General features: G+C 43.6%; 1 protein-coding gene, 1 long non-coding RNA gene and 1 pseudogene across 2 annotated transcripts in view; all 3 read right to left on the bottom strand.

Annotated features, from left to right (window-relative positions):
* LOC132368086 (uncharacterized) overlaps positions 1-26,294 on the bottom strand; it is a 126,861-nt gene that overhangs the window by 27,495 nt on the left and 73,072 nt on the right. The gene's annotated exons all lie outside the window — the stretch shown is intronic.
* The window catches only part of LOC132368040 (phosphoglycerate kinase 1-like), a 117,702-nt pseudogene that overhangs the window by 14,498 nt on the left and 76,910 nt on the right, over positions 1-26,294 (bottom strand).
* On the bottom strand, positions 13,515-14,310 carry LOC132347233 (hypoxanthine-guanine phosphoribosyltransferase-like). The gene has a single exon (XM_059893592.1). The coding sequence runs from the start codon at positions 14,308-14,310 to the stop codon at positions 13,516-13,518; it is 795 nt and encodes a 264-aa protein (XP_059749575.1). The 3' UTR covers position 13,515.

The raw sequence follows: 26,294 nt of genomic DNA on the forward strand, positions 1-26,294 counted from the left end.
TAGTGTGCTCATGCCCTCTGGACCTGCCCAGGCCCACTCCTAGCTGCACCATGATCACTTTAAGATGAATTATGCTGGGCTTCTCCAGCCTTATGACTCGGTGGGAATGACAGCCTTCAGTCCATGATAGGTAGCTCTGGATGCACATGTATTTGACGACTTCTGGCAAGATGCTCAGTCTCTTCCCAGGTTCAGTAGCCTGCCAAGAGCTTCCATTCAAAAAGTGCATAATTTCTTGCAACAGATAGCATGTCCTTGCTCCAGAGCCTAGAGATCTGCACTGCAACTCCCCCAATGCAACTCATCAGAGACACCACGTGGTGCTCTCATTTATCACAAGATTCCTCCAGCACTATGGGATTTTCCAGTTCACATGGCCCAAGTGGCAGGACAGCTTATACTACAGCCTGGACCTGCTGCAGAGCCCCCTCTTGCTCTGAGACCCAATCAAAATTGCCAGCAACATGAGTCCTCTGATAAATGGGATGGAGCAGTTGTCCCAAGTGCAATACATATTGCCTTCAGCACCTGAAAGACTTCCGAAGAGCTGTGCTTCTTTCTTGGTTGTAAGGGGTGCAGATGCATTCACTGGTCCTTTACCTTGGAGAGAATGTTCAGCATAGTCCAGAACACTGGAGCCTAAAAACTTTACCAGTATGGCTGGCCCCTGGAATCTCTGTAGGTTTTATTTCCAACATTCTAGAACACATGTATCCTCCCAGGGCATCCAGAGATGCCACTTTCAGTTTACCAGGTCCAATCAACATAAAGACATCAACATGGTGGACCAAAGGGCAAAGCACTTACAGTTTCCTAAGAAGGAAAAAGGATGACGTTCCAGGAGCCATTGTTACATGAGCATGTCATCAATGCCAAGGGAAAGTGTAAACTTGTATTAGTTAACCTTTTGTGATTAGGTAGAAAAGAAATTAGTGATCAATAGGAACCGGCAAGGGTTCTCTAAGACAAAGTCAGGCCAAGAGCACATGGGGAAGAGCAAAATAAAAACCAGAAATCAGTTCACTTTGTCTTGGTAATGAGTAAATAAAATAAAATGATGGTTGAGAGTATAGGTAGAAGAGAGAATACGAATGGATAAAATGTTTATTATTTGCTGATTTCATATACCCACACAATTCTTAACCACTGATAGTTGGAAATTAAATGTAATTTGTTCCCCTTTACTGGTGCAGGAATGGACTGTGAAAATGTTATTCTGTGTTTCTTAGGAGTTAGTGAAAGCTGGGGTCAAAAACACAGGACAAATTCCACATGATGCAAGGCTCTGCCACCAGGGGCTAATCCACCAAGCCAAGATGCCTCATGATGAAAAATTATCCCATATGGCAACGTGTTCCCCAAATGCCAGCAGAGATAAATCTCTCATATTGCTCTTTCAATCAACAAGAAGAAAAACTTTCCCCCTAACTGGCATTACCTATGGTTTTTGCTGTTTCAAGAATAATATACCACACTGCTCATTGTAAAATCTTCAAAATATGAAATAGAGAGTGGAAGTCACTAAAAAGTCTAACTTGATCCAGTGATAATTACTGTTAATGGCTTAATACTACTCTTTTACTATTTTCTTGCTGAATGAAAGAATGAAAGGATGGGTGGATGGGTAGATGGATAAAATGCTTTATAACCTGCCTCTTTCACTTGATATATTGCGCGCATTTTTCCTTGTAGAAACACATATCTAGGGATTTGCTTCTCTTCTAACAAGTGCATAATATTCCATTATATGGCTGTACCATGATTTATTTAACCATATCATTATGATAAAAGCTTGACTTATTTGCATTTTTAACTATTCTATTATTAATGTTGCAATTACTGTTCTTTCACATAAACTTGGTACCCTTATCTGATTATTCCTAGAGGACAGAGTCCTGGGATTGTTGGGTCAAAGATCATGTAAATTCTAAATTTTGAATTATTATTGCTTAATTGCCCTTAGGAAGGGTTCTACAAATTTACACTCCTGCCAACAGTGCAAGTCGCTGTTTTCCCCACCTCCTGCAAACAGTAGCTTTCATTTTGTACATGGAGATTACGCCTCTGCCACATGTTTCATGGCCATTGGTATTGTTTCTTTTGTAAATTCTTTTGTAAATTGTCTATCATCTTTGGTCAACTTTTCTCTTAGGGAATTTGTCTTTTTATTATTGATTCATAAGTGCAAAATACTCATTAGGAACATAATCCTTTGTAATATGGGGAGATATTTTTAGAAAGCTATTTTAATGAAATAAATATTCCTGGCTAATGGGGAAAGACATAATATTGTGATTTAATAATTGGCCATTCATATACCGAGATCCTCCTCTGCCCTATGCATAGAAGATATGCACTGCACAGAAGGTACATAGAAGATGCAGACAGATGCATCTTCCCTGAACTCGGGTTGTTGATTTTTTAAAGTAAGAGATAAACCAAGTGATAAATAAATAAATAGATGCCACATAGTATGAAATGTCATAAGAGAGTTACAGGCAAGGTTCACTGAGGGCCCAACAGGCTCTGGTCTGGAAGAGCAGTAAAGGCTCCAGCTTTCTTCCCTGGTTATCCTGGTTATCTTCTGTCATTGTCTTAGGCTATTTGTATTTTTCTTTCCTTTTTTTTTTTTTTTTCTTGGTTTCAGCAAAGCATTTTTTTAATGGAAGTATATTTGATTTACAATGTTGTGTTAGTTTCAGGTATACAGCAAAGTGATTCAGTTATACATATATATGTGTGTGTGTGTGTGTGTGTGTGTGTGTGTGTGTGTATTCTTTTTCATATTCTTTTCCCCTATAGGTTATTTTCTTATTGATTTGTAAGCAGGTTACTCTGATGTACTATCTTTAGAAACAGCATCTTGGACTCTGCTGGGATGTTCTGAATTCAGAAACATTGTAGAGTGCGGGTGTTGAGAGAGATGGTAATTTCCATTTAACAACTTCACCTCGTCCATCTCCTATTCCTGTCAGAGAACGCACGGGCCTGGAGGGAGGTTCCCGTGAGAGCCAAGCCTCAGATCACTGGAGTGATACACCAAGCCCAACTCGGGAATGGTGCTTTACACTGAATGAGTTTAGGCTGAATCCCCAAAGCAACTGGCAGGCTTCGAGGAGCTTTAAGGAGGGGAGTTACACCTCTTATTTGTGCTGTGGAAGCACTTTAGCTGCTGTGTGTAGGGTGGGTTCAAGGGGAGCAAACTGGAAGGCAGGGGGACCCCTGAGAGAGCTGCTATAGGACGGAGATGCAGGGCCTGAACTGAGGTTCACGCATGGAGTGGAAAGACATGGAGGGAACTGGCGACTCTTTGCACATGGAGGATGGTGAGGGTGAGCGATGGTGCCATTCACTGAGTTAGAAGGCAGATGGGGAGAAGCAAGTTTGGGAGGAGTTTAGTTGAGAAGAGGCACCTGCGGGACTCTGAATGACGACACCCAGGAGGCAGCCGCGTTCGCGAGTCCAGAGTCTACGGCCAGATCCCAGCTGGAACTCTAAGGCTGGGATTAACAGATACACACTACCGTATACAAAATAGATAACTAACAAGGACCTACTGTATAGCACAGGGAGCTCTACTCAATATTTTATAATAACCTATAAGGGAAAAGAATCTGAAAAAGAATATATAATACATATATACATACTGTGCTATACACCTGAAACACAACATTATAAATCAACTATACGTCAATCAAAATATAAAATTTTAAAATTAAAAAGTAAAGTTGTGAGCCATCAGCCCGCTGCTAAACACTGAAATCTTGGAAAGGTATTATCCCTTGCAGTAGTAGAATGAGCAGCAGAGCTTGAACAGAACCGTAGGGAAGAAAACCAACAGAGGAAGAGACACAGTGGGAGACAAGAATCCTGGGATAGGTGCCGCCTCTCCACAGGCTCTGAGATGCCACAGTATGAGTCAACACAAACCTAAGATTCGTTCTTCAGCCCAAGCTCAACATTTAAAAATATGGTCTCCAGGGCTTCCATTCCCCGGTGTCATGGCCCCAACCCAGTCAAACTGTGTTTCTCACAACTAGTTCTTTACGGTTGAAGTAACCAGCCTCAGGTTGTGTGGTGTCTCTGTCACCAGGTTCATTCACTGACTTTTGCACAATCCCAACTGGCCCTCTATTTCTGGGGCTCTGCCTGCTCACCATACATCCTCTTCAGCCCATGCATAGCCCTGTGGAGAAATATTTCAACATAAGGAAGCATGTTATGTGGAGGAAGAAAAAACACACCCTCTAAGTGTTGATGCTTTTGTGAAATGAGGCACGTCCACCAGCTGCACAGGGCTCCCGGCCAGGGGCGGGGGGGGTGGCAGGCAGGGCCGACTGGGAGCCAGACGGTAATGACTTGTCCACCAGGCAAGTGTTTCTGGCCCTTGCCTAACAGAGAAGTAATTTTTAGCAGTGGCTAAGGAGGATTTGCTCTTCCTTTAAGATGATCCATTTTTCCACTAGGCAAGACTTGTTCAGCTGTCTCCCAGAGCCCTTACTTATACCCTGGTCTGAATCACACTTTGGAAAGTTAATTATTCACCATCTTGTATCATCAGTTGTGTCCCCAAACATAAGTTCCCTGAGGAGGCCAGAGGCCATGATATTACTTCTCGTGGAGTCCCCAGGTGCCCAGGGCTGGCCGGCATCTGCGGGAGGCCTCCATGAAGGGCAGTGAATCAGGGAATGGGAACACTGGGGCCCATAGGCCTGCTCCTCATAAGCAGGGAAACTGAAACCCACAGAGGTTCAGCAGTGTGCCCACATAGCCAGCGGAGCAGAACCAGGACTACTGAGCAAGGAAGTGAGGTGAAGCAGGGCAGTGACTGCTCAAGAGCACGGCCCTGGCCAGGCCTCCTGCACTTATTAGCCATGTGAGCGGGAGCGAGTTACCCGCCTCTGTCTCCTCTTCTATAAAACAGAGACAGCAGGAGAGCTCAGGGCTGGTATGAAGACTGAGTGGGCAGATCCAGGGAAAGCAAAGAAAACCATCTCAGTTCAGTGAAGTATTTGGGACTTCTAAGTATTTAGTACAAGTTTGCTGAATAACGACATTTTCAATCTAACTCTACCCACAGTGCAGTTGGGAGCTGGGCTTCTTGTTCCCCAAGCACAGGGCTGTTCCCTCTGGAGACAGAGGCCCACGAGGCTCTGGACACTGTCCAGGCTGCACTGAAACTGAAGCATCTATTGTCAGGGCAGTGACCTACAGCCAGGCCCCACAGCCGGGAGTGGAAGTGTGAAGTCACGCAACCAGAGGCAGAATGGAGACGGAGTCTGCACTGCACCGTGAAGGAAGCAGCATGAGGTCCACAAGAACCACGCTGGGCGCCGGGTGGTGGGAGAGGAGAGACAGATTGCCTCACTCCCCAGAGCCCCTCCTACTCCTTGGACCCATGCTGTGTTCTCTTGTAATAGGGAAGAACAGATCTGACTCCATATTGATCTGTTTCTTTTACTTTAACCTCTGTATTCTATTGCTTTTGCTACAAGTAGAACATGTTGCCTGTAGCCTGAAATATACAGGATGACCCATTCTCAAGGCTCTGACCTTTAAAGGTGTAACACTTTTCCATTCATATAGAGATGAAAAGTTGCAGAACAGAGAATAACATTTGTCTTGCTGGAGGTTTACAGGAATATTGTGACATGACCTACATGGGCAGCTGCAAGAACAAAGGATTTCCACACCAAGAAGTCTGCAGCAACCAACCACACCCCCTCCCCTTTTAGTATAAAAGAAGCCTGAATTCTAACTTGGGTAAGATGGTTCTTTGGGACATGAGTCCACCATCTTCTCGGTCTGCTGGCTTTCCGAATAAAGTCACTACTCCTTGTCCCAACAACTTGATTTACTGGCCTGTCTTGCAACAAACAGTATAAGCTTAGACTCAGTAACACTCCCAGTTACACCTCTCTGCTGAGTGTTAACCGCCATGATCTGTTTATGCCAACCCTGTGTGCTCTTGTCCTCACGTCCCAGCCCATCACGACGGGCTCCTCCTATGTCCAGAACTTCAGCCACTGGCACATCCTTTTCCCCTTCAATCATCATTGCTGCCGTCATCATATAGGCTTTGTACCTATCTGTTTGGTTGTTTATTTGTTGGTTGGTTTTAGAGTATGATTCGTTAGCACAGAGTTCAAAAACTAGCAAACTAGACCATATATCTGCTAAGGCATGTATATTTAGGTGACAGTACTACAAAGAGCACCCATACTACCCAAGGCACTGTTCCAAGCACTACACATATATTAACTCATATTTAATGTTTTAAACAACCTCATCAGCTTGCATTCTCTCATGATCCTTACGTCACAGATGAAGACAGTGGGCACAGAGAGATAAAGTATTCTGCCCAAGGATACGCAGCGAGTTGAGTAGAGGAACCAAGAAGTGAATGAACACCTTCTGCCTCCAGAATCCATGTTCTTACCACTGCACTATGCTGCCTTGTAAAACAAACAAACAAACAAACAAACACACACAAAAAAAACATGGGAATGATTGTTCCAGAAGTCAGCATAGTAATTACCTTCAGGGGGAGGCAAGGGATAGAAATCAGAAAGGGATGAAGGGGAGATGGCAGTGGTCCCCTCATGTCCTAGGTGGTGGTTACATAGGATTCACTTTGTAATTGCTTGTTGAGCTTCAGGTGTCTCTCACACAACATATACTACTGAGGGCTGGAGGGAGGAGCGCACTAAGCCTTGAAGTTGTGGTTTCTGCTTAACGTGGGTGGAAGGCGAGAGGCTACACCTCAGGGTTTGACTTCTCAGCCTGTTCCGCCCCACAGTGCAGTGGGGTCCCCGGCTTCATGTTGTCGGCTCTGTGGCACCACAGTGCCTCCTGGGCACCGAAGAAGCCGGAGTGCCTGAGGGGCTCACATCATTGGAATAACCGCTATCCTGGGCTCCCTCATCCCTGGGGCCTGGACCTGAGGGACCTCCAAACTTCCTGGGAAGTCTTCCAGAATAATCCACCAGGAAGGCCAGAGCAAGGCACAGCCCAAGGCAGAAAGGGCCAGAGCCATGGTGGGTCCGGAGGGAAAGGGCAGGGCCCTCAGTTCTCCACGCGCTCATCCTGCCTGACTGTGACCTCCCAGGCCTTGACCCTCTTCTCCACACCATCTGAGACCCCCCATGGGCACAGCACCCCTCAGACCTCTGCTTCCATCACTCTTCTCACTTACTCTTCACTGGCTGGTGACAAAGAGCCATTGTCCACTGCTGCCCAGAACGAGGCTCCAGCTCTTTCATGGGATTTTCAAGTAGTGAGGCACAGGACTCAGGAGTCCCACCCTAATCCGGTCTGAAGTATGTGGGACCCTGCCAAGTTACAGTGTTCTTCTCATGGCCCCTCGATCCTCGCAGGGGGGCGCCCACGGTGTCATTCCTCCTGGGAGTAATGACCTGTGGCTTTGGAGAGAGTCTGTGTCTGCAATTCTTCTGCATTCTGGCACTGGTATGCTGATGATGACACCAGAATTCCCCTTCTACTCCCTAATCATCCTTCAAAGTCCACCTTGCTTCCTGGCTCCCCCTCACGGGGTTCATCCCTGAGAAATCGGCAAGGTCAGCAGAGCCCCCTCCCCTCACCCCGCACTCTGCTCACTCTCTCTGGGTCAGTACACTCACTCCCAGCTCAGCGGCTCTCACACAGCCCTGTCTCCTGACTGCTTAACACTCTTTCCTCTGCTAATACTCAGTAAAGGCTTTACGGCTGGTTTGCAATATGGCAGACACAATGTCAAACTCTTCTATAAATTCTCTCACCTAATCCCCATTTAAACACAGCTCCTGGCACATGGGAGGGGGTCCATAAATATTTCCTGACTGGATGCATCCTCACAAAAATCTTTTGTGGGAGGTACTATTAATCTCTCCATTTCATAGATGAGAAAATTAAGGCTTAGAGATGGTAAATAACCAGTCCAAGGTCACAATGACTAGTGTCAGAGCTGGGATTCCAAGGGCTTGTTTATTCCTAGGCCTTATATACTTAGCCCGTTGATCTTCTGCAGTTTATTCTTTCATTTAACAAATATTTCAGTTTTTACTATGCACCAGCAACCATTCCAGGTTCAGGGATGCAGCAGATAAAACAGAGAAAATTTCTGCCTTACAGAGTTTACATTCAAATGAGGGATACAGACATTAAATATGATAAATAAGTAACATTTACAGTATGATTAATAGTGGTAAGAGCTGGTGAAAAAAATAAAGAAGGGAAGGAAAGAGTGGGGTGTCATTTTAGATGGAGTGAGCAGGAAGTCTTCACAGAGAAGGGGTAGTTGAGTAAAGACCTGAAGGAGGTGAGGGAGATAGCTCCTCAGAAATCCAAGGGAAGAGTACCAGGTGCAAAGGCCCTGAGGCAAGGAGGATTCCTGGTGAGTCCCAGAAACAGCAAGGAGCTCAGTGTGGTTAAAGCAGAGTCACTGAGGGAGAGGGCAGTGGAGCTCAGAGTAGCAGGGCCAGGTCGCATAGGACCTTAGGCCATTGTACAGAGTGGAGTGAGTGCCGTGGAATTCACTGGAAGACTGTGAGGGGAGGCATGCCATGTTCTGATGTGCTTTTAACGAGGTTATTCTGCCTGTTGATTGAGACTTAAGAAAAAGCAAGGCAAATGTATCAGCAAAAAAACTAGCTAGAAGGCTGCAGTGATAATCCAGACAGGATATTATAGTGGTTGGATTAGGAGGTGGCAGTAGCGGTGGTAGGAGACGGTTGATTCGGGATACATTTTGTAGATGGTGCCAACAGGATTCCAGACCCCTGTACCCACTTGCCTGCTGGACACCTGAAAGTTCCCTAGCACCTCAGACTCATCAGGTCTGAAATTGAACACATTATCTTCCCCCAAGATATCTTCATTCCTCCTACACTTCCATCTCTGGTAATATCACTCCAACTGGACAGTGGTCCAGCCAGAAACCTGGGCATCACCTTTGATTCCTCCCTCTGCCCACCTCTCACATGCAATCGGTCACCCTGTCCCATCCAGTCTGCTCTCTCCTCCTTCATCCCCACGTCCTCTGCCTCATTCAGTGCCGCGTACCTCTGGCCTGGACTCTCTCAAGTTTCCCTCCTCCGGCCTGGGTTCAGCAAACTCTACACGGCACCAGATGGACCATTATGGAAGCAGACCATATCTGTTTAAAACTTTTCTAAGACTCTCTGTTGCCTGTTGAATAAAGTCCAAATTCTCTGGCTCAAAGCTGTCTAAAAGAAATGTATTGCGAGCTACACGTGTAGTTTGGCTTTCTCTAATAGCTGCATTTTTAAAAGTAAAAAAGAAAACAGATGAAATTAATTGTAAATATGTGATTAACCCAATATATCCAAATATTATCATTTTAATATGTAATCAACACAAATATATTAATTATATATATTCATATATCTATTAATTATATATAATATATATATGTACTAAGTCTTTGAAATCCAGTGTGTAATTTACACTTACAGCACACCCCAATTTGGACCAGACACATTTCAAGCACTCTGTAGCAACCTGTGAGTACCAAACTGGACAGTGCAGCTCCAGCCAAAGCCCTCTCTCATGGTCTTTTCTACCACTTCTCCTGTCTCATCCCTGTTCTCATTCCACCTTCCCCTGCCACTTGTTCCTTGTGGTCTAGCAGATCTTACCAACCTAGAGTACCCCAAACACACGTGCTGTTTCCTGACTCCCTGCCCTTGCACATAAATACAGTGGTGCACAGCAGCAGGCCTGTACCCGTTCTCAAGAGCCAATTTTGCACACTCTTCCCCACGTGCCATTCAGTGATGCCATATTGGTAGCGTGACATTGGCCATCGTGGGAGCATTTATGCCACAGAGACTGGCAAACACTGTAAATCGGGCTTTGGGGGAGGATGGAGTCCACCTGCTAAACATATCACTGCCTGTCACTGCACATAATACTCACCCCTCCATAATCTTCTTCTCCCACCCCTAGTTCATCTGATAAACATTTCATCCAGTTAGCTGTCTGTGTAGGTTTGCCCTCCTACTTGTCTTCAAGTTTGAAAAAAGAGCCTAGTTTTCTGTATGCAATTAGTCCTTTACTGTCCTCCTCTGTTTTTTCCCTGAATACCCTATCATACCCTATCATAATTATCACTGTATATAAGAGACCATAAAAAGAAGAAGTTTAAAGTATAAGTTTAAAAATGAAACCCATCTGGGTATGAATCCTGCCTCCTCCTCTTACTGGTGATGTAGCCTCAGTCAAGGTACTTATTTATAACGAACACTGGTTTCCATACCTGAAAAGAGGTTTAAAAACACATCATCACAAGATTATCGTGATGATTAAATTATACAAATTGCTTAGTCCATTAGCTGGCACATACCAGACACTCAAAAATATTTAGATATTATTAAGTCTTTCAGTATTTATCATTTGTATAAAGTAGTTGCTCAAAACACTTTTGTTAAAATAAATGTTGAATGAAATTTCAGAAATTCCTCAAGTCCAATTCAGAGAGTGTATGAGTCAGAATTCCAGCTGGAGACAGACGGCACATACACTCAAAGGGCTGACTAAGGGAGCGTTTGTTAAAGGACTCTTTACAAAGGTCTGAGCAGGGTTGAGGGAAGTCCAGTGTTGGCAACAGTCTGTTACCACCTATAGGCATGAAGGTGTGATGGGGGAGCATGTCCCTGAACCCGGTGAGAACTGTAGCTGGAGGAAAGGCCACCCAACGGGAGCTGTAGCCTCAATGAAGGAACCTAGCAGGTGTCAAACCATCAGGACAGGGGTTGAAGAGATACTCCACCTCGATTTTCTCCAGCTTATTTGGAGGACGCCCTGCCAGTGCTTCCCACTGGCTGAACCCAAGTCAAGCCCAGGGCAAGCAGTACTCACAGCTCCTGAAGGTCAGCCTCTTGGGCAATGAGCTGATGGGGAAGATGGAAGATGGGCTGGAGGCCCAAAGGGAGACTCGAGAGCAGAGCCTTCAAGTGGGACTGAACCTCCTCCAGCCTGCGGGTGTCAAGTCTTGCTTACATACGAGAGACAATAATCATTGAGACCGGGCCTTGAAGGATAGAATCAGATAACAAGCATTCATAGGGGCCAATTTTGGTTACTTTATCTACAAGTTTGTTCTCTTAAATGTAAGAAAGCTGATTTCATTCTGTAATCCTCTACTTGGTTGGCACCTAACAATTCTTAGAGTCAGGAAGTCCATTCCTATGTCTTACTTAAAATATTCCCACCACGACAGAAATATATTGTATTTTAAACAGTTCTCTGTAGAGAGGGGAAAGAACTGGTATGTAGATGGATAAATAGATAGCCTTAATTAAATCACCACTATAGTGTTTTTACCTTTACAATTGATCATCATAGTTCTTTTCATTTTTCTCCTATGGTCCTCTTTTCTGACTTTCTAGTGGGTCTGTAGAAATGACCTGTTGAGTATCCTGCTGATGTCAGAAGAACTGTTAAAATGCCGGTTGTGATTATCTTTGCTGTTGTTGTAGGCCTGGATGATTTTCCTGGAAAGGCCTGGAGGGAGGCTGTAATCATCTCCTGGCTTTATTGTGGGGCCTCTTCAGCTTCTCCACAAGCCCCTTATTCTGGAGAAAATGGTTATGGCCAGACCAATTCTACTTCCCTATCTGTCCTAAAATTTGGTGTTCTGAGTCTTCCCTTCCCAGCTAACACTTTCTAAAAGTACTGGCTGACATGATAAGAAATGACATTGAGTTATTTGTAGTGAAGTGGATGGACCTAGAGTCTGTCATACAGAGTGAACTAAGTCAGAAAGAGAAAAACAAATACCGTATGCTAACACATATATGGAATCTAAAAAAAAAAAAAAAAGGTTCTGAAGAACCTAGGGGCAGGACAGGAATAAAGATGCAGATGTAGAGAATGGACTTGAGGACACAGGGAGGGGGAAGGGTAAGCTGGGACGAAGTGAGAGAGTGGCATGGACATATATACACTACCAAATGTAAAATAGCTAGCTAGTGGGAAGCAGCTGCATAGCACAGGGAAATCAGCTGGGTGCTTTGTGACCACCTAGAGGGGTGGGATAGGGAGGGTGGGAGGGAGACACAAGAGGGAGGGTATATGGGGATATATGTATATGTATAGCTGATTCACTTTGTTATACAGCAGCAACTAACACACCATTGTAAAGCAATTATATTCCAATAAAGATGTTAAAAAATAAAATAAAATAAAAGTACTGGCTGAAGCCCATTCCACAGGAAAGAGGTCCCAGGAAGGGGTAAGCAGTGAGGGATCCAGACTCAACCAACATTCTGATTCCTCCAGTAGAACGTAAGCCCCATGAAGACAGGGGCCACGTCTAGCTGCTCACCGGTGTCCCCAGTGCCTAGCCTGCTGCCTGGCACATAGCAAGTGCCTAATGTTTTTATAGAATGAATAAATGAATGAATGCACACTATGTGCCAAACACTCTCATGTACAAAATGCTGGAGATATTATTTTTCACATGTGAAAACTGAGAGGCCAATGTTATTTATGTCAGCAGTGGGCAAGGCCTCAACCCCAGACCTTCTGGCTTTTGTAGTCAAACGCACCCCACTGCTTCCCATCCAAGATGCCTCCCTTCAAACAAGCCACTTTGCTTTACCTTTGCTATTCCCTAGCCCAAGCTCAGCTTTTCAGTAATAAGCCTGGACCACAGGGGCTGCTATGATCAAGAGCTCCTTTCCCCACAGCTAAGTAACCCATATGTGTTACTGTCTCTTTAATGTTTGCCTTGACCCAGGATCTTCCCCTTCTGATCTTAGGATCTGCAGCCACTTTGGGGGAGATTCTGAGTATATCCCAGAGGTTTCCCTCTTTTTTTCTTTTTTTTTTTCTTTTAAAGAGACAGCCTTTATTTTAAGGATTTTTACACTGAAGACTTCAAAAAGTGGTAGGTTTTTGGAAATTATTGACCTGTATTTAAAAGGAACTGTTGACAAAGATTCGCCAGAAATAATCTGAACAAGCGGGAAAATAGTTAATACTGCTGAAACCTACTAAAATAATTCCAGGATATATGGTTTATCTGACATAACGTTACCTCTAAATACTGTCACTGATATGAAACTGACTGCTTCTTACTTTTCTAAACACACAGTGGTATAATTAACAATATTCAATCATTTCTGTTCTTTCCCGAATATATAAAAATTAAAATACCAATTAAAAAACTAATATATTCTTTTCTTTAAATGTTTCTTATAGATACAATTTCAATATTTTCATTCAATAGTGGTGTGGTTTAAGAGATTTTTCATTCACAAGTCAAACAACAATCCACCCAAAGGGAACTGATAGTCTGTAGGCTCATAGTACAAATAAAGAGTTTGGGAATGCAGCAACTGACATTTCTAAAATATAAAACAGATAAAATTCTTAGAAGATACGTGCAATAAGCTCTACTAAGCAGCTGGCCACAGAACTAGAACATTTGATAATTTTCCCGGTGATTTCAATGGGACTCCAGATGTTTCCAAATTCAACTTAACTCTTATCTTAGGCTTTGTATTTTGCTTTTCCAGTTTCGCTAATGACACAAACATGATTCAAATCCCTGAAGTATTTATTATAGTCAAGGGCATATCCTACAACAAACTTGTCTGGAATTTCAAATCCAACAAAGTCTGGTCTATATCCAACACTTTGAGGGGTCATTTTCACCAGCAAGCTTGCAACCTTGACCATCTTTGGATTATGCTGCTTGACCAAGGAAAGCAAGGTTTGCATTGTTTTGTCAGTGTCAATTGTATCTTCAACAATCAAGACATTCTTTCCAGTTAAAGTTGAGAGATCATCTCCACCAATTATTTTTATGTCACCTGTTGACTGGTCATTACAGTAGCTTTTCAGTCTGATAAAATCTACAGTCATAAGTATAGATCTATCACTATTTCTGTTCAGTGCTTTGATGTAATCCAGCAGGTCAGCAAAGAATTTATAGCCCTCCTTGAGCACACAGAGGGCCACGATGTGACGGCCTCCCATCTCCTTCATCACATCTTGAGCTAGCCCTTCGGTCCTGTCTATAATTAGTCCATGAGGAATAAATACCTTTTCCAAATCCTCAGCATAATGATTAGGTATACAAAATAAATCTAGGTCATAACCTGGTTCATCACCACTAATCACGATGCTGGGGCTGTGGTCGCCATAATGGAGCCGGCTGGTGTGTGGGCTGAGGGCAGTCTCCAGTGGTTTCTCTTTGAGTAAACTATTGTTGAGATACAGTAAGTCCCCCACATGCGAACATTCAAGTTGCGAACTTTCAAAGATGCGAACATGCGTTTGCATGTCGAATCAGGTAAGCTAGTTCACGTGTCTGGCGTACATTGTCACGTGCATGCATCCTCCACAAGGGGTTGTGCTTTTGTGCACTTTACTGTCATCTATGACAAGAAAAAAAGAGCTACTACCCAGACATCACTGGATCATTTTTTCAAGAGGGTAGATAGAATTGATCCAGCAAGGAACCAGAACCTGTGCCATCAATGTCAGGCGTGAGTGAAATACAGCTTGCCCTCGGTCTCCTATTGCTGATGATCCTTCAGCTCTACCATCTCCCACCTCCTCTCCCTCCTCCAGTCAGTAACTCTTATTGCCTGTTCACTCAATGCCAGCCAGCCCCTGTATGCCAGCTGTTGTACCGTACTACTGTACTTTTCAAGGTACTGTACTGTAAGATTAAAAATGTTTTCTTTATTTTTTATGTGTGTTTGTTTTTTATGTATTATTTGTGTGAAAAGTATTATAAACCTATTGTAGTACAGTACCACGTAGCCGATTGTGTTAGCTGGGTACCTAGGCTAACTTTGCTGGACTTACGAACAAATTGGACTTAGGAATACGTTCTAGGCATGGAACTCGTTCGTATGTGGGGTACTTACTGTATTAGAAACCCTGGCTGCCCCAGAGCCACCACCTGCCAGTAGTGAGCTCCACGACCCAGTGGTGGTCTGGCAGCTCCTGGGGCATCCTTGGTCGGGGTGGAAGCCTGTCTAGTTTCAGGCTGCCCCAGGGTACCCACATCAAGCTGTAACCTGGCTCCAGACTGAGTTTCCCTTCAGATTTTCCCTCCAGTCATCCCCACGGACTCCTGAACATCCCTGGATTAAGGGCCCCAGGGAATGGTGAGGACAGTGTCTTGTTTGGGTCGCCCTCCCCTCTTCCCCCATGATGCAGTGCCTCACTATCCAGGACGTCTCCTCCTGGAGACAAACACAGCCAAAACTACCAGCTCTGGGACTTCTGTTGCCTCTGCTTGCCCTGGCTGTGTTCTCTCTGGCAGAGCTAGCTGTGGAGCTAGCAAAGCCCTGAGTGAAAGACACGCTTGATCTTTTTGCAGTCCCTTCTCCTCCACTTATAGGTATACCTTTTACAAAACTTGAACTCTTGTGTGTGGGCCTTGGTACAGTGTCACATTTCAGAAGCACAGGACAATAGCCAAAATAGATTAAAAGGAATTTCTTTGCTCATCCCTCATGCAAGTCATTATGGAAGCTAGACAAAGATAGGAACTCATAAACATTTACTACATTTTCGTTTCCATCTCCTTTGCTCAGAGTTGCTCTGAGAGGCTCTCCTCCTATCCCTGAAGAAAACTCCTCTACTCTCTGCCTCCACCTCCATTCTCCTCCTCCCCCAGGACTGGGTTATATAGCTTGACTTAGCTTCTCTCCCAGCAACAAGGATCCTTCCTCTTTGGAAGTGGGGGAGAAGTCAGGAGTGTACAATTAAAGAATTCTTTTTACATGTTGGGAGAGAGGGAGTAGTGAGTACTTACACAGAAATCAGCTCTGGTCCATCACTTAGTTTTCAGAATAGTCATAGCCTCATGATTTTATTCTTAGTCACTAACCACTAGAAACACGTTTCCTACTGATCTTATGATGTTTAAAGTGTCATGTTAACGATTACCATCCCAGCTTGGTAACTGAGCCGGCTGGCTGGTGAAAAGCAACAGCTCTGTGCTTGAGACTGGCTCATGAACAGGACTCTGATGAGTTCTAGTTGGTCAGTTTTATCTGGTAGAGGTAGGGAAGGCTGCAACTGCATCATGGCTCTACCTTGTGTGGCAGAGCCTGTTCACCCATTCATTCATTCACTCATTCATTTAGTCAACCAACCAAGATTTTTCTGTGCAGCCATTACTAGTCCAGCTCTGTGCTACATGCAGAAGAGAGAGACGAATAAGTCTCAACCTTCACCTTCAAGGAGCACACCTCAAACTGGGGAGACAATCATGCAACCTCATCAATCATAACACAGTTTGGTGGTGTTATAGCAGACAGAGAAGCAGGGACCAAAGGGTCACCGGGACAGAACAACTAACTCTGACGTGGGATAGAGATGGATCAGTCTAAGAAGCCTTCTCAGAGGAGGTGATATTTGAGCTGGGTCAAAAGAAAAAGTAGAAGCACTTCAGATGAAGAATGAAGTACAAGCATTTCAGGAAGAAGGCACAGAACAGGCAATGCCACAGTTACATGAAAGGGGATCCTAAGTTTGGGCAAGAATGAAAAGCTTAGAATAGCTGGACACAGAGTAGTGGGAGGGATACTGGGAAGTAGGTGGGGGCAGAATGTGAAGGACCTTGGAAAGTTTAAAAAAAAATATTGGAGGAAAAGAGAAAAAATTAAAAATTAAAATTAAAAATTAAAACTAAAAATTACCTATACTCCTGATCCTTTATTATGTTATGGAAAGTACGACACAATGGAAATGTTCTCTTTGCCCATCCAAAATCACCATACCAAGGAAACCTCTGCTAATAGTTTAATAAATGTCCTCCCTTTTTCCTAAATTTATGCAGGTATTTTTATGTATACAAATTTAAATCACGTTTTAAAAGATCCTATACGTATTGACCTGCATTTTTCCCCCAGTTAGTAACATAGGAGGTATGTTTACAGATCAATTTATACAGAACTATTTTGTTATTTTTAATAGGCAATGAGGAACCAGTGAAGGACTCTAAGTTTGGGGGTGAGTGGGTCAGATCTGTTTTATGTGGAGGCTGGATGAGAGAGAAGAGGCCAGGAAGCCCACTCAGGAAGGGTAAGGATGAGAACCCCACTGAAAAGGCCACAAGGATGAGATGTAAGAGAGGTTTCTGAGGTAAAATAAGCAGGTTGCAGTGACCAGTGTTGGCTGGGTTGTGAGAAAGTCTTGGTGAAGTTTCATTTTGTTGTACGTAATAGAAGCTACTCGAAGTAGCTTCAGAAGAAACATTTTAAAAGGGGGATTCAAGGGCAAGAGCTACAACCAGGCCTGAGGGGGCTTGGAATCCAGAAATAGAAAACTATCATGGGTCAAGATCACTGTCTACTCTTTCTTAGAGCGAGGGTTTCTCACTCCAGTTTCTCTCTGAAGGTCCACCTTATCCTCTGTGTGTCTGCTTCTCTGTGCACTTGTGCCTGGCTGCACTAGGAGGGTCTGCAGAGCAGGCTGTACTACAGACAGACCAGGGGTGTGTGTGTGTGTGTGTGTGTGTGTGTGCACGCTTTCAGAATTACCTGGGCAATTTCAACACAGAGCAAAGGTGAATAACCTATAGTAGTGGTACTTGTTCCGTGTCTCTGAGGCCCATTTCCAAATTCCCAGGAAAGGTTGTGATTGGCCCAGCCAGGTCAGGTGTTCGCTCTGGTCCAATCAACTGTGTTCATGGTGGAGCGCCAGGCAGAATAACCAGGCGGTAACTCAGCCTCAGGGACAAGGAAGTGGAGGGGGAGGCAGGAGAGCCCATGGCTTCAAGATTTTGTGGTTCCACATGACACAGGCAAATCAGATTTCACGTTTACCTCTTGCTCCTTCCCCTGGGGACAAAGCCTTTGCCTGAGTGGACAGAGTACTTTGTGTCACTGGCACGGGTGCCATTACACCGTCTCCGCCTGAAAGGACAAAGGGAATGACTTAGTCCCTCGGCTTCCGCCTCTGGAGGTGCCGGGCCGCCCTCCTCCACGGGAGCAGTGCAGGCTGACTGCGCAGGGCTCAGCGCCGGCTAAGCAAGGCCCGGTGGCACAAAGTACGTCTCCCCGTAAGTAGAAGCGGAAGCAAACAGCTGTGAAATGATGTTTCATTGCAATCAGCTTCTTGTTTGTCATTGGGATGAATAACTGTGGGTAAACTGTGGCTTCATATTTCCCTCCGGGTTTGGGGGAGGAAGCGAGTCGGGACAGAGCTGACCAGTGGGAGGCAAGCCTGTAGAGCCGGCAGCTTACTGTGCCTTCCCCGCTATTTACCGCTATTTACCGGCGTCGTCAGGCCGCTCCTCCCACTCACCTAAGCCTTCTCCCTAGATGGAGAACTCCTCACCCCAGCTTCCCGGGGAGGAAGGGGTACTTGGCGACGTGTGAGGGGACTTCCTAGCCCAACCGCAAGTGATTTCTGTTTCCTGCTCCTCCAACTCAAAGTCAGACTCCTCCCCGGGGGCGTGGGTCCTAAAATAATTACAAACCTCAAGAACAGCCCACGCACGGGTAGGTTTGAAGCCAGTAGCCTCTTTGTTTTTCTGTCCTGCAAGGTCTTATCTTGCCTTTTAATATCCTACTCTTGACTTTTCAACCGTGTTTCTATACTTCTGCCAACTCCGTAATTTATGGATGTGTTTGAGTGATTTTCTTCAGGTTTGATTTTACATCTCTGGAAAAGCTAAGGGGGTTATATTTTTATGCCAAGGCAGAGGACTTGCTTGAGACTCAGGAGGCCTTAAGACAAGCCCCAGATCTGCCAATTACTAGTTTTGTAACCTCTGGCAGATGACTTCAGTTCCCTCCCGCATTCTCCCATGGCTATGTTTATACTTCTGTTATTATATGTATCACTTCTGTGTGCTCCCTAGGAGATTCTGAACTTCTCCAGACTAAGCTTTTATCTGTCTGGGTAACAACCACAATACCTAGTACAGTGCCTGACACATAGCAGATGTCCAAAAAAACTAAAATGTAACCTCTGGAAGTCTATAAAATTGGGATAGTTATACCAAATTATAAACATTAAATAAGGCAATTCATATGATTTATAAACTATAAAGAATAATAATACATATGTCTAAAAGTTATAACAGTGCCATTATAAAATTTGTACAGCTTTTAAAAATATGGTTCTATTAAATTAGTCTTACTTCATATTTGAAAAGCTTAGGGTAAGGGATTGGTGAGGAAAAGCTAAGATTTCTCATTTACAGTGACTTTATTAATCACATGACTTATTCTGTCTCTAGCATAAGCCTCTGTTCTCACATGTGGTGTTTTTTGTTTCGTTTTGTTTTGTTTTTATTCAGTGAGCTACGTTGTTTAATGGTTGATACATTTGGTATAAAGGATGATAACGCTAACCCAGGGTTTCTCAACCTCTGCACTATTGACATTTCGGGCCAAATAATTCTTTGTTGGGGGTTGGGAGCTGTCCTGTGCATTGTAGGGTATTTAGCAGCACTGCAGCTCCCCTCAACCCACCAGATGCCAGTATCACCCTCCGCCCCACCAAGGTAACACCCAAAAAAGTCAAGTGTCCCCTGGAAAGGAGATAGGGGGCAACATTGCCCCCATCCCTTCTACTGCTCTGAAGTTTTGACTCATGCTTTTTTTCTCTTGCATCTTTAAGTATTAACTTTCTCAATATTTGAAATGTATGAACTCAGGTCTCCTAAGTGCTGCAAAATAAGACCAGTCTGAGTCCTACTCAAAGCATTTTTCACTGACTTCGATTTGAAGGTACTCATGTCCTTCAACACATTCGATTAGTCAGAGAGAATTTCCAAGCTTGCCAGAGAAATTCCCTCTTTCTCCCTTATTCTTCTTCCATACTCGGGGTTGGTACAGCCTTAATATCTATCCCTTACACCAAGACTTTGAAGACCAATCCTACAATTCCATCACCATTTCTTCTAAGAAGCAAGTAGGCTTCTTACCCCTAGGGCCTGTGATGGCCTGACTTGTCAGAGTTCCCCCAAGCAGACACATAATCAAGGCCCCTCTGTGAGCTTCACTGCACTCGAGGGACCCTAGGTCTATAGCATGTATACATTTGGGTGTGGACACTTTATATTACCACAAAGAACAAGTCTCTCCTAAGTGATCTACACCTATCTTCCTTTTTACACATGTACCTTTGCTCCTCACCTCCCTCCCTTCCTCTGCATTTGGTGTCTTTGTGGACTTACCCCAATTCACAGGCAATGACGTAACTTTTCCATCCCCTTGATGGCTGGGGCCAGTGTCACAGTCCTCTCATTGCAGACAAGATGCTTGCTTTCCTCCCCATCTCCTGTCTACCCTCCTTTGAAGAGCACAGCCTATGGTTTTATCTGACATTCATTTTCTCCAAAGTGTAAAAGCTGTTATTAATAGTCTCCACGTGTTTGCCTATAAACCTGATAAGCATGAATTTACCAAGTACAAATGCTCTGATCACCTGTGATGCTGGCACTCACTTAACAAATGCCTCTCTCCCACACAGAAAGGATGCTGTCTCATGAATTGAAAATGACCCTGCGTACCATGCACACAGTTTTCATTCCTCCTTGAGAAACCACATTCTTGTGGACAAAAAAGAATGAGACTCTGTCATCTGATTGCATTATGCCTGTGTTGGATGCTCAGTATCTGGGACATAACAACACTTTTACAGTTGTTTTTGGCAAGAGAGTTTGCTAACTCAAAATTATCTTTACAAAGTAGTATAACCAGCTAGTTTTAAAGTTAATTTGTGAAGATGAGTTACATCTTAGAAGACAGGAGAGTAGCTAATTAGGAACTCATCTGAAGAGGAAATTTTGAAACGCTGTTTATTGCATCCAGTATGTCTCAAAATAATTCTCTACACATTGATAAACACCATCAACACCACTGCTTTGAGCTCCTACTTAGTGCCTGATGTACATTATGTCATTTAAACCTCACAACAACCTGGTGAGGTTTTCTTGGAGACAACTATCCCCATCTCACAGATTAGGAAACTAAAACTCAGAGATGTCGTGTGAACATGACCAAAGGCACACGGTCATTAAGTAGAGAACTTAGGATCCAATCCAAAGCCCAACAAAGTGAGATGTTGGATATCACTATTCAGTATAGGGATTTCTACAAAACTCTGAAGCAGAGTAAAGAGCTTCTTGTCTAATCCCAACAAGTATCACACTAAGAAGTCCTAAACACATCTCACAGAGTAGTATGAAAAAATAAAGATTAGGAATCAGATCTGGATCTTAATCTATACTCTTTACTACTTTCTAGTGGAATCATCATGGACAATTGCCTTATCATTGCTGAGCATCAGTTTCCTCATCAAAAACAGAGATTAAGGGTTTCTGTGAGTAATTATGTGTTAACTCTTATGCTCTACAAAAATGTAGTTTGACCATAGGTATTTCCCAGGAGCCTCATCACCAAATCACGGGAAGAACCTGGCTTCCCTACTCAAGTTGGACGGCCATTGCCAAGGCTGTCCAAAGGCAACGGTGTTCTCTTTCCCATAACATCCGTGATGACACAGGGAGAGTGAGCATGTCAGGCCACAGGGACTGCCTCTCTAATAGGCTGACCGCATCTGGAACACAAACAGAGCCTCTTCTGAGCAACCACAAGGAGAGGCCAGGCAGACTCAAGGGCATGCCTCCAAGTGGCTGGCCAGTGTCCATGGGCTTTAGAACACTGTGGTTAGCCTCAGGCTCTGCCAGAAGGGACAAGTCCCAGCTCCCAAGTTAGTCGCTTCCACAACAGTAAACCAAGATGAGTCATGTGAGGATGGAGAAACCTCGAGAGACAGCCTTCCATGTGAGGATCACTGTAAAGAATTAAAGCTGGAGACGGGAGAACTCTAAGAACCTGGGCGGCTGTTTCCATCTTAGTGAGTCAATATGTGAGACGTGGCAGGACGTGAGCATGTGTGTGTACCTGTTCACACTCGTGTTCAATGAAGGAGAACCTCTGTGTATCCTTCTGCCTCCTCTTGGTTTGCCAGCTGCCACTCAACAGCATCCTTGTGGATTGGAGACTTATTACACAATATTATTACTTGAGGGAGAGTCTGGTTCTTTTTAATATTACAAAATTGCTCTTTCAAAAGTTTGGACCAATTCGTTCTCACTCTTGCAGAGTATAAGAGGGTCTATTTTCTTCACCAATTTCAACACTTGGTAATAGTATTATTATTTCCAATTTTAAAGTAATACTGACACATGATGAAAATTACATTTAAATAGTATATAGCACTGTGAAAAATCTCCTTCTCCCCCTCCTTACACTGTTCCACTCCCTATGCTAACCAACTTTAGCCAGTTCTGATTTTAGTTATTCTGGTAGTCGCCACAAAATACTAAATAATATGCTTATGCCTCAGTTTCTTGATGTATCAACTCTCTACAGTATTTACTGACTCCTGAACAGAGATTTGTGCTAACTTATCCTCTCACTGTCTCTTCTCACCTTCATAATTTTAGACAGTGTTCCCCTTGATTTGTCACTATGCAACTGAAGAAACAGTCCCTCTACTCTTTCCCCCACCCTTTCTCCCCACATCCTTCACCTCCTGTCTTCTGCCATCACTGCTCCATTCCTTTTTACATTTATTGGGTTTGCAATAGTTATATTCTATTCTGAAACCAAAATTAAGCCTTTCATACTTTGTCTAAAAATTTATTCTAAAAATTGAAGATCAATAGGCAGCTTTTATAATTCTGTAAATATATAAAAATTATTTACTGAAGAATCAAGTAAGGAAGAAAATAATCCTAAACCACTCAAGAGAATGTTCAAAAGTCAAAATCAAATGAATACTCTTTCCTTAACCTAATCAGTTTCTCACAACTATGCCTTAATTTAGGTTGCTTCTTATTTGGATTAAGAGTTTCCCTCTGATTTTTGTTTTTCCTGGGGTTTCTATTTGCTTTTCTTTTTTAACTAATTGACAGTAGAAATATATATGCTCATTACCATATGATGATCATCCAATTTCTTAAACATATCATTTTTGAATGGTTTAACATTGCCTCATTGTCTTCCAGGTATGCCCCACAGTTGCTGCCATGTTTTTTCATTTTAATTACACACTTATTTATTTCTAATATGTTTTAATCCCATGACTTCCTCTTTGTTGTATTCCTCTTTCATCTTATTGGAGTGTACACACAAGTAATCTTTCAGTGCTGTGGTCTGAATGTTTGTGTCTGCTCAAACGCATATGCTGAAATCCTAATTCCCAATGTGATGGTATTAGGAGGTGGGGCCTTTAGGAGGTGGAGCCCTCATGAAGAGAATAGTGCCCTTATAAAAGAGGCTCCTGCGAGCTTGCTTGCCCCTTCTACCATGTGAGGAAGTCGGCAGTCTGCAACCCAGAAAAGGGCCTTCAAGAGCACCCAACCATGCTGGCACCATGATCTTGGACTTCCAGCCTCCAGAACTGTGAAAAATAAATTTCTGTTGTTTATAAGGTACTCAGCCTCTGGTATTTTGTTATAGCATCCTGAATGGACTAAGAGAGCAGATAAACATTTGTCTTTGTTTTGTCTATAAACAAAATTAATTCTGAAAATTGAAAATCAATTATCAGTTTTTGTATTATTATAATTGTATAAATATTATTAACTGAAGATTTGAGTAGTGTGGTTCTAAAAAAGCTCTTTATTTGTCCCAATGCTTGGTGAAGAGTTTGGTTAGGTTGATAACTCTAGACAGAAAATCACATTCCCTTGACACTATGAAGGCATTGCTCTACTAGGTTACTCTTCTGGCACCCAAAATTACTGACAAGAAGGCCAAGGCCATGTTAGTTCTTATTCTTTTATGTTACCCCATCTTTACTCCCTGGAATCACTAAGAATCTGCTCTTTATATTGCATGTCCTAAGTTTTAACACAATGTATATGGGTCCTTAAATTTTTTTTTTTTTTTTTTGGCTCAATCTCCAGTGGCTCCTTCCAATTTGAAAACTCTTGCCTTTCCTTTGATAATTTTTCTCCCTTGTGTTCTCTGTTCTTTCTGGAATTCCTGCCAGAAAGATGTTGGACTTCCTGAATTGATCCTCCATGTCTTTTAATTTTCCCCTCATATTTTCCATCTCTCTCCTTCTAGTCTATATTCTAGAATATTTCCTCAACTTTCCTTCCAGCCCTTCTGTTGAAATGATTAATTTTCAAGGACCCTGGCTGTCCTTGCTTATCCATTCACATTCACGAGTATATGTCAATAAGTGGAGCACATGGACTTTCACTGCTCACTTTAGGTAACGGGGTAGAAATCAGGCTGATGGGATGCTCCCCACACCCTGTATGCCCCCTTCTTGGGGCCAAAACAAGGAAAACCTCACCCTGGAGGGCCAACCCTCGCTCAAGGAGCCCTAGACCTCCCCAGACAAACTGTTGAATTTCCCTGAAGAGCAGACTCATCTCTGAAGGCAACCAATACATGTTGCAGCTGCTCTGCATCTGTGGTGGGGAGGTGGTGGGAGTGAGGGTGGGCAACTGGCTCAGCTGCTCCACAGATCATCGTGCAAATAGTCAACCTGAGTGCCAGCCTGCTTTCCACCTCTACTTTCCCTTTCTGTCAGCTCAGAGCTTTGCACATCTTCCAGAGCCCCCAGGAAGATGGCTCCCCTTCCCAGAAATTGGCTCTCTCTCCATTGCAGCATTCTCCCACACCTCAGATACTGCTTCCCCCGTTTCTGGGTTATTTGACAATTCAACCTCATTTGCTTTCTATCTTCCAGAAAATTATCAAAAACTCTGCTGATGTTCCCACCTACTGTACTCTGTACCACTATGGATGTATTCCCTTTTACACATCTCTACTGCCATTTCAATAGGCCTCTGTGCAGGAGGGAAGGAAACATGTGGGTCCACTTCACCCTCTGAACTGGGAACCCAAAGCAGTACTGTTAAACGTTTAAAATTTTGTCTTGGAGGCAAAAAAGCATGTATCATCTTTAACCTGTCCTTCTGTAACTTTTAGTGAGGTTAAGTATCTCTCATATTTGATTGGCCATTTAAACTTCTCTTGTGGACCGCCTGTTTTTACGATGAATGGTTCTAGACATCATTCAAGTCCAGCAGAAGTTTTACTTCAGCTCCTTGCACAGACCATTTTAGGTTGCAAAGACATGCCACTTGTGAACTCTCAATCCTGTGAGTACTAACTCATAATTCTTTAAAAAAAAAATTTTTTTTTTGATGCGGACCATTTTTAAAGTCTTCATTGAATTTGTTACAATATTGCTTCTTTTTATTTTATGTTTTGGTTTTTTGGCCCCGAGGCATATGGGATCTTAGCACCCCATCCAGGGACTGAACCCACACCCCGTGCCTTGGAAGGCAAAGTCTTAACCACTGGACTGCCAGGGAAGTCCCACTCATAACTCTTTATGAATTATTAATCCACAACAATAGAACTGTCAGTTTAAAAATCTTGATAGTCTTCTTTCTCCAACTTTCCCTCCTGCTCCTCCTTCCTCACTTCATTGAGAAATTGAGGGCGAAGAGGAAAGGCTGCACCACACTGTGTATTCTCTCCTTGAGTCAGGTTCCACCCTGCCACCTACTTGAATTGTGACCCTCACAATTTCTCTGCTCTCAGAGTTGACCCACATGAGACCTGTGGTTGGAGCCACCTCTGTTTGCCCAGAACAATCCTCTGGAACATGGCGGGCTGGCAGCCACTTCCCAGTAGGACATAAATGTGAGATGGAAGGTTCTGTGAGTGGCAGCTGGTGGACACACTGGCAGGTACCAGTGCCCACTCTGTCAGCAGTCCAGAGGCTCTCACCTAGGCTTCTATAAGCTGAACTCTCTCCATCCCCTGCAGCTCAGAACCATACTCATGGCAGCTTATTTCAATAACTTGAGCACTCATTGAACAAAGTATTTTACTTGGGGGCATGCATCAAACCCTTCCTGAAAATTAATCCTTGAAAAGTCACAATGATGCTGAGAAAAACTTGAAGTCATATATGTGCCTCTTAGGAGTTTTATTTTAAGTAAGACAAGGAGTTTTAGTACATTCATGCAGCAAACTGGGAAGATCTGGGGAATTCAGAGCTCATGTTCCCCCACCCCCAGCCTGGCAGGGGCCACTGGGGATGTGAGTCTATTTATGGCAGAAAGCCTGTGCAGCAAGAGTTTGAGAATGACTCTTCTCCCATTTACTGCAGAGGTACACGAACTTCTGAATTTAGGAGGGAGAAAGAGGAAGAGGAGGGAGTGGCTTTTAATGAAGGATGAAGGGTGCCTTCTCTCAAAAATTCTAGAGAGCCACAATTGTATCTTAAACCATAGTGTCACAGAAAGA

This window comes from Balaenoptera ricei, chromosome 1 (genome assembly GCF_028023285.1).
Source record: "Balaenoptera ricei isolate mBalRic1 chromosome 1, mBalRic1.hap2, whole genome shotgun sequence".
Lineage (NCBI taxonomy): Eukaryota > Metazoa > Chordata > Mammalia > Artiodactyla > Balaenopteridae > Balaenoptera > Balaenoptera ricei.

Coding starts and splice junctions, on each gene's coding strand:
- LOC132347233 (XM_059893592.1), bottom strand. CDS start 14,310: ATGCAAACGCATGTTCGCATCTTTGAAAGTTCGCAACTTGAATGTTCG.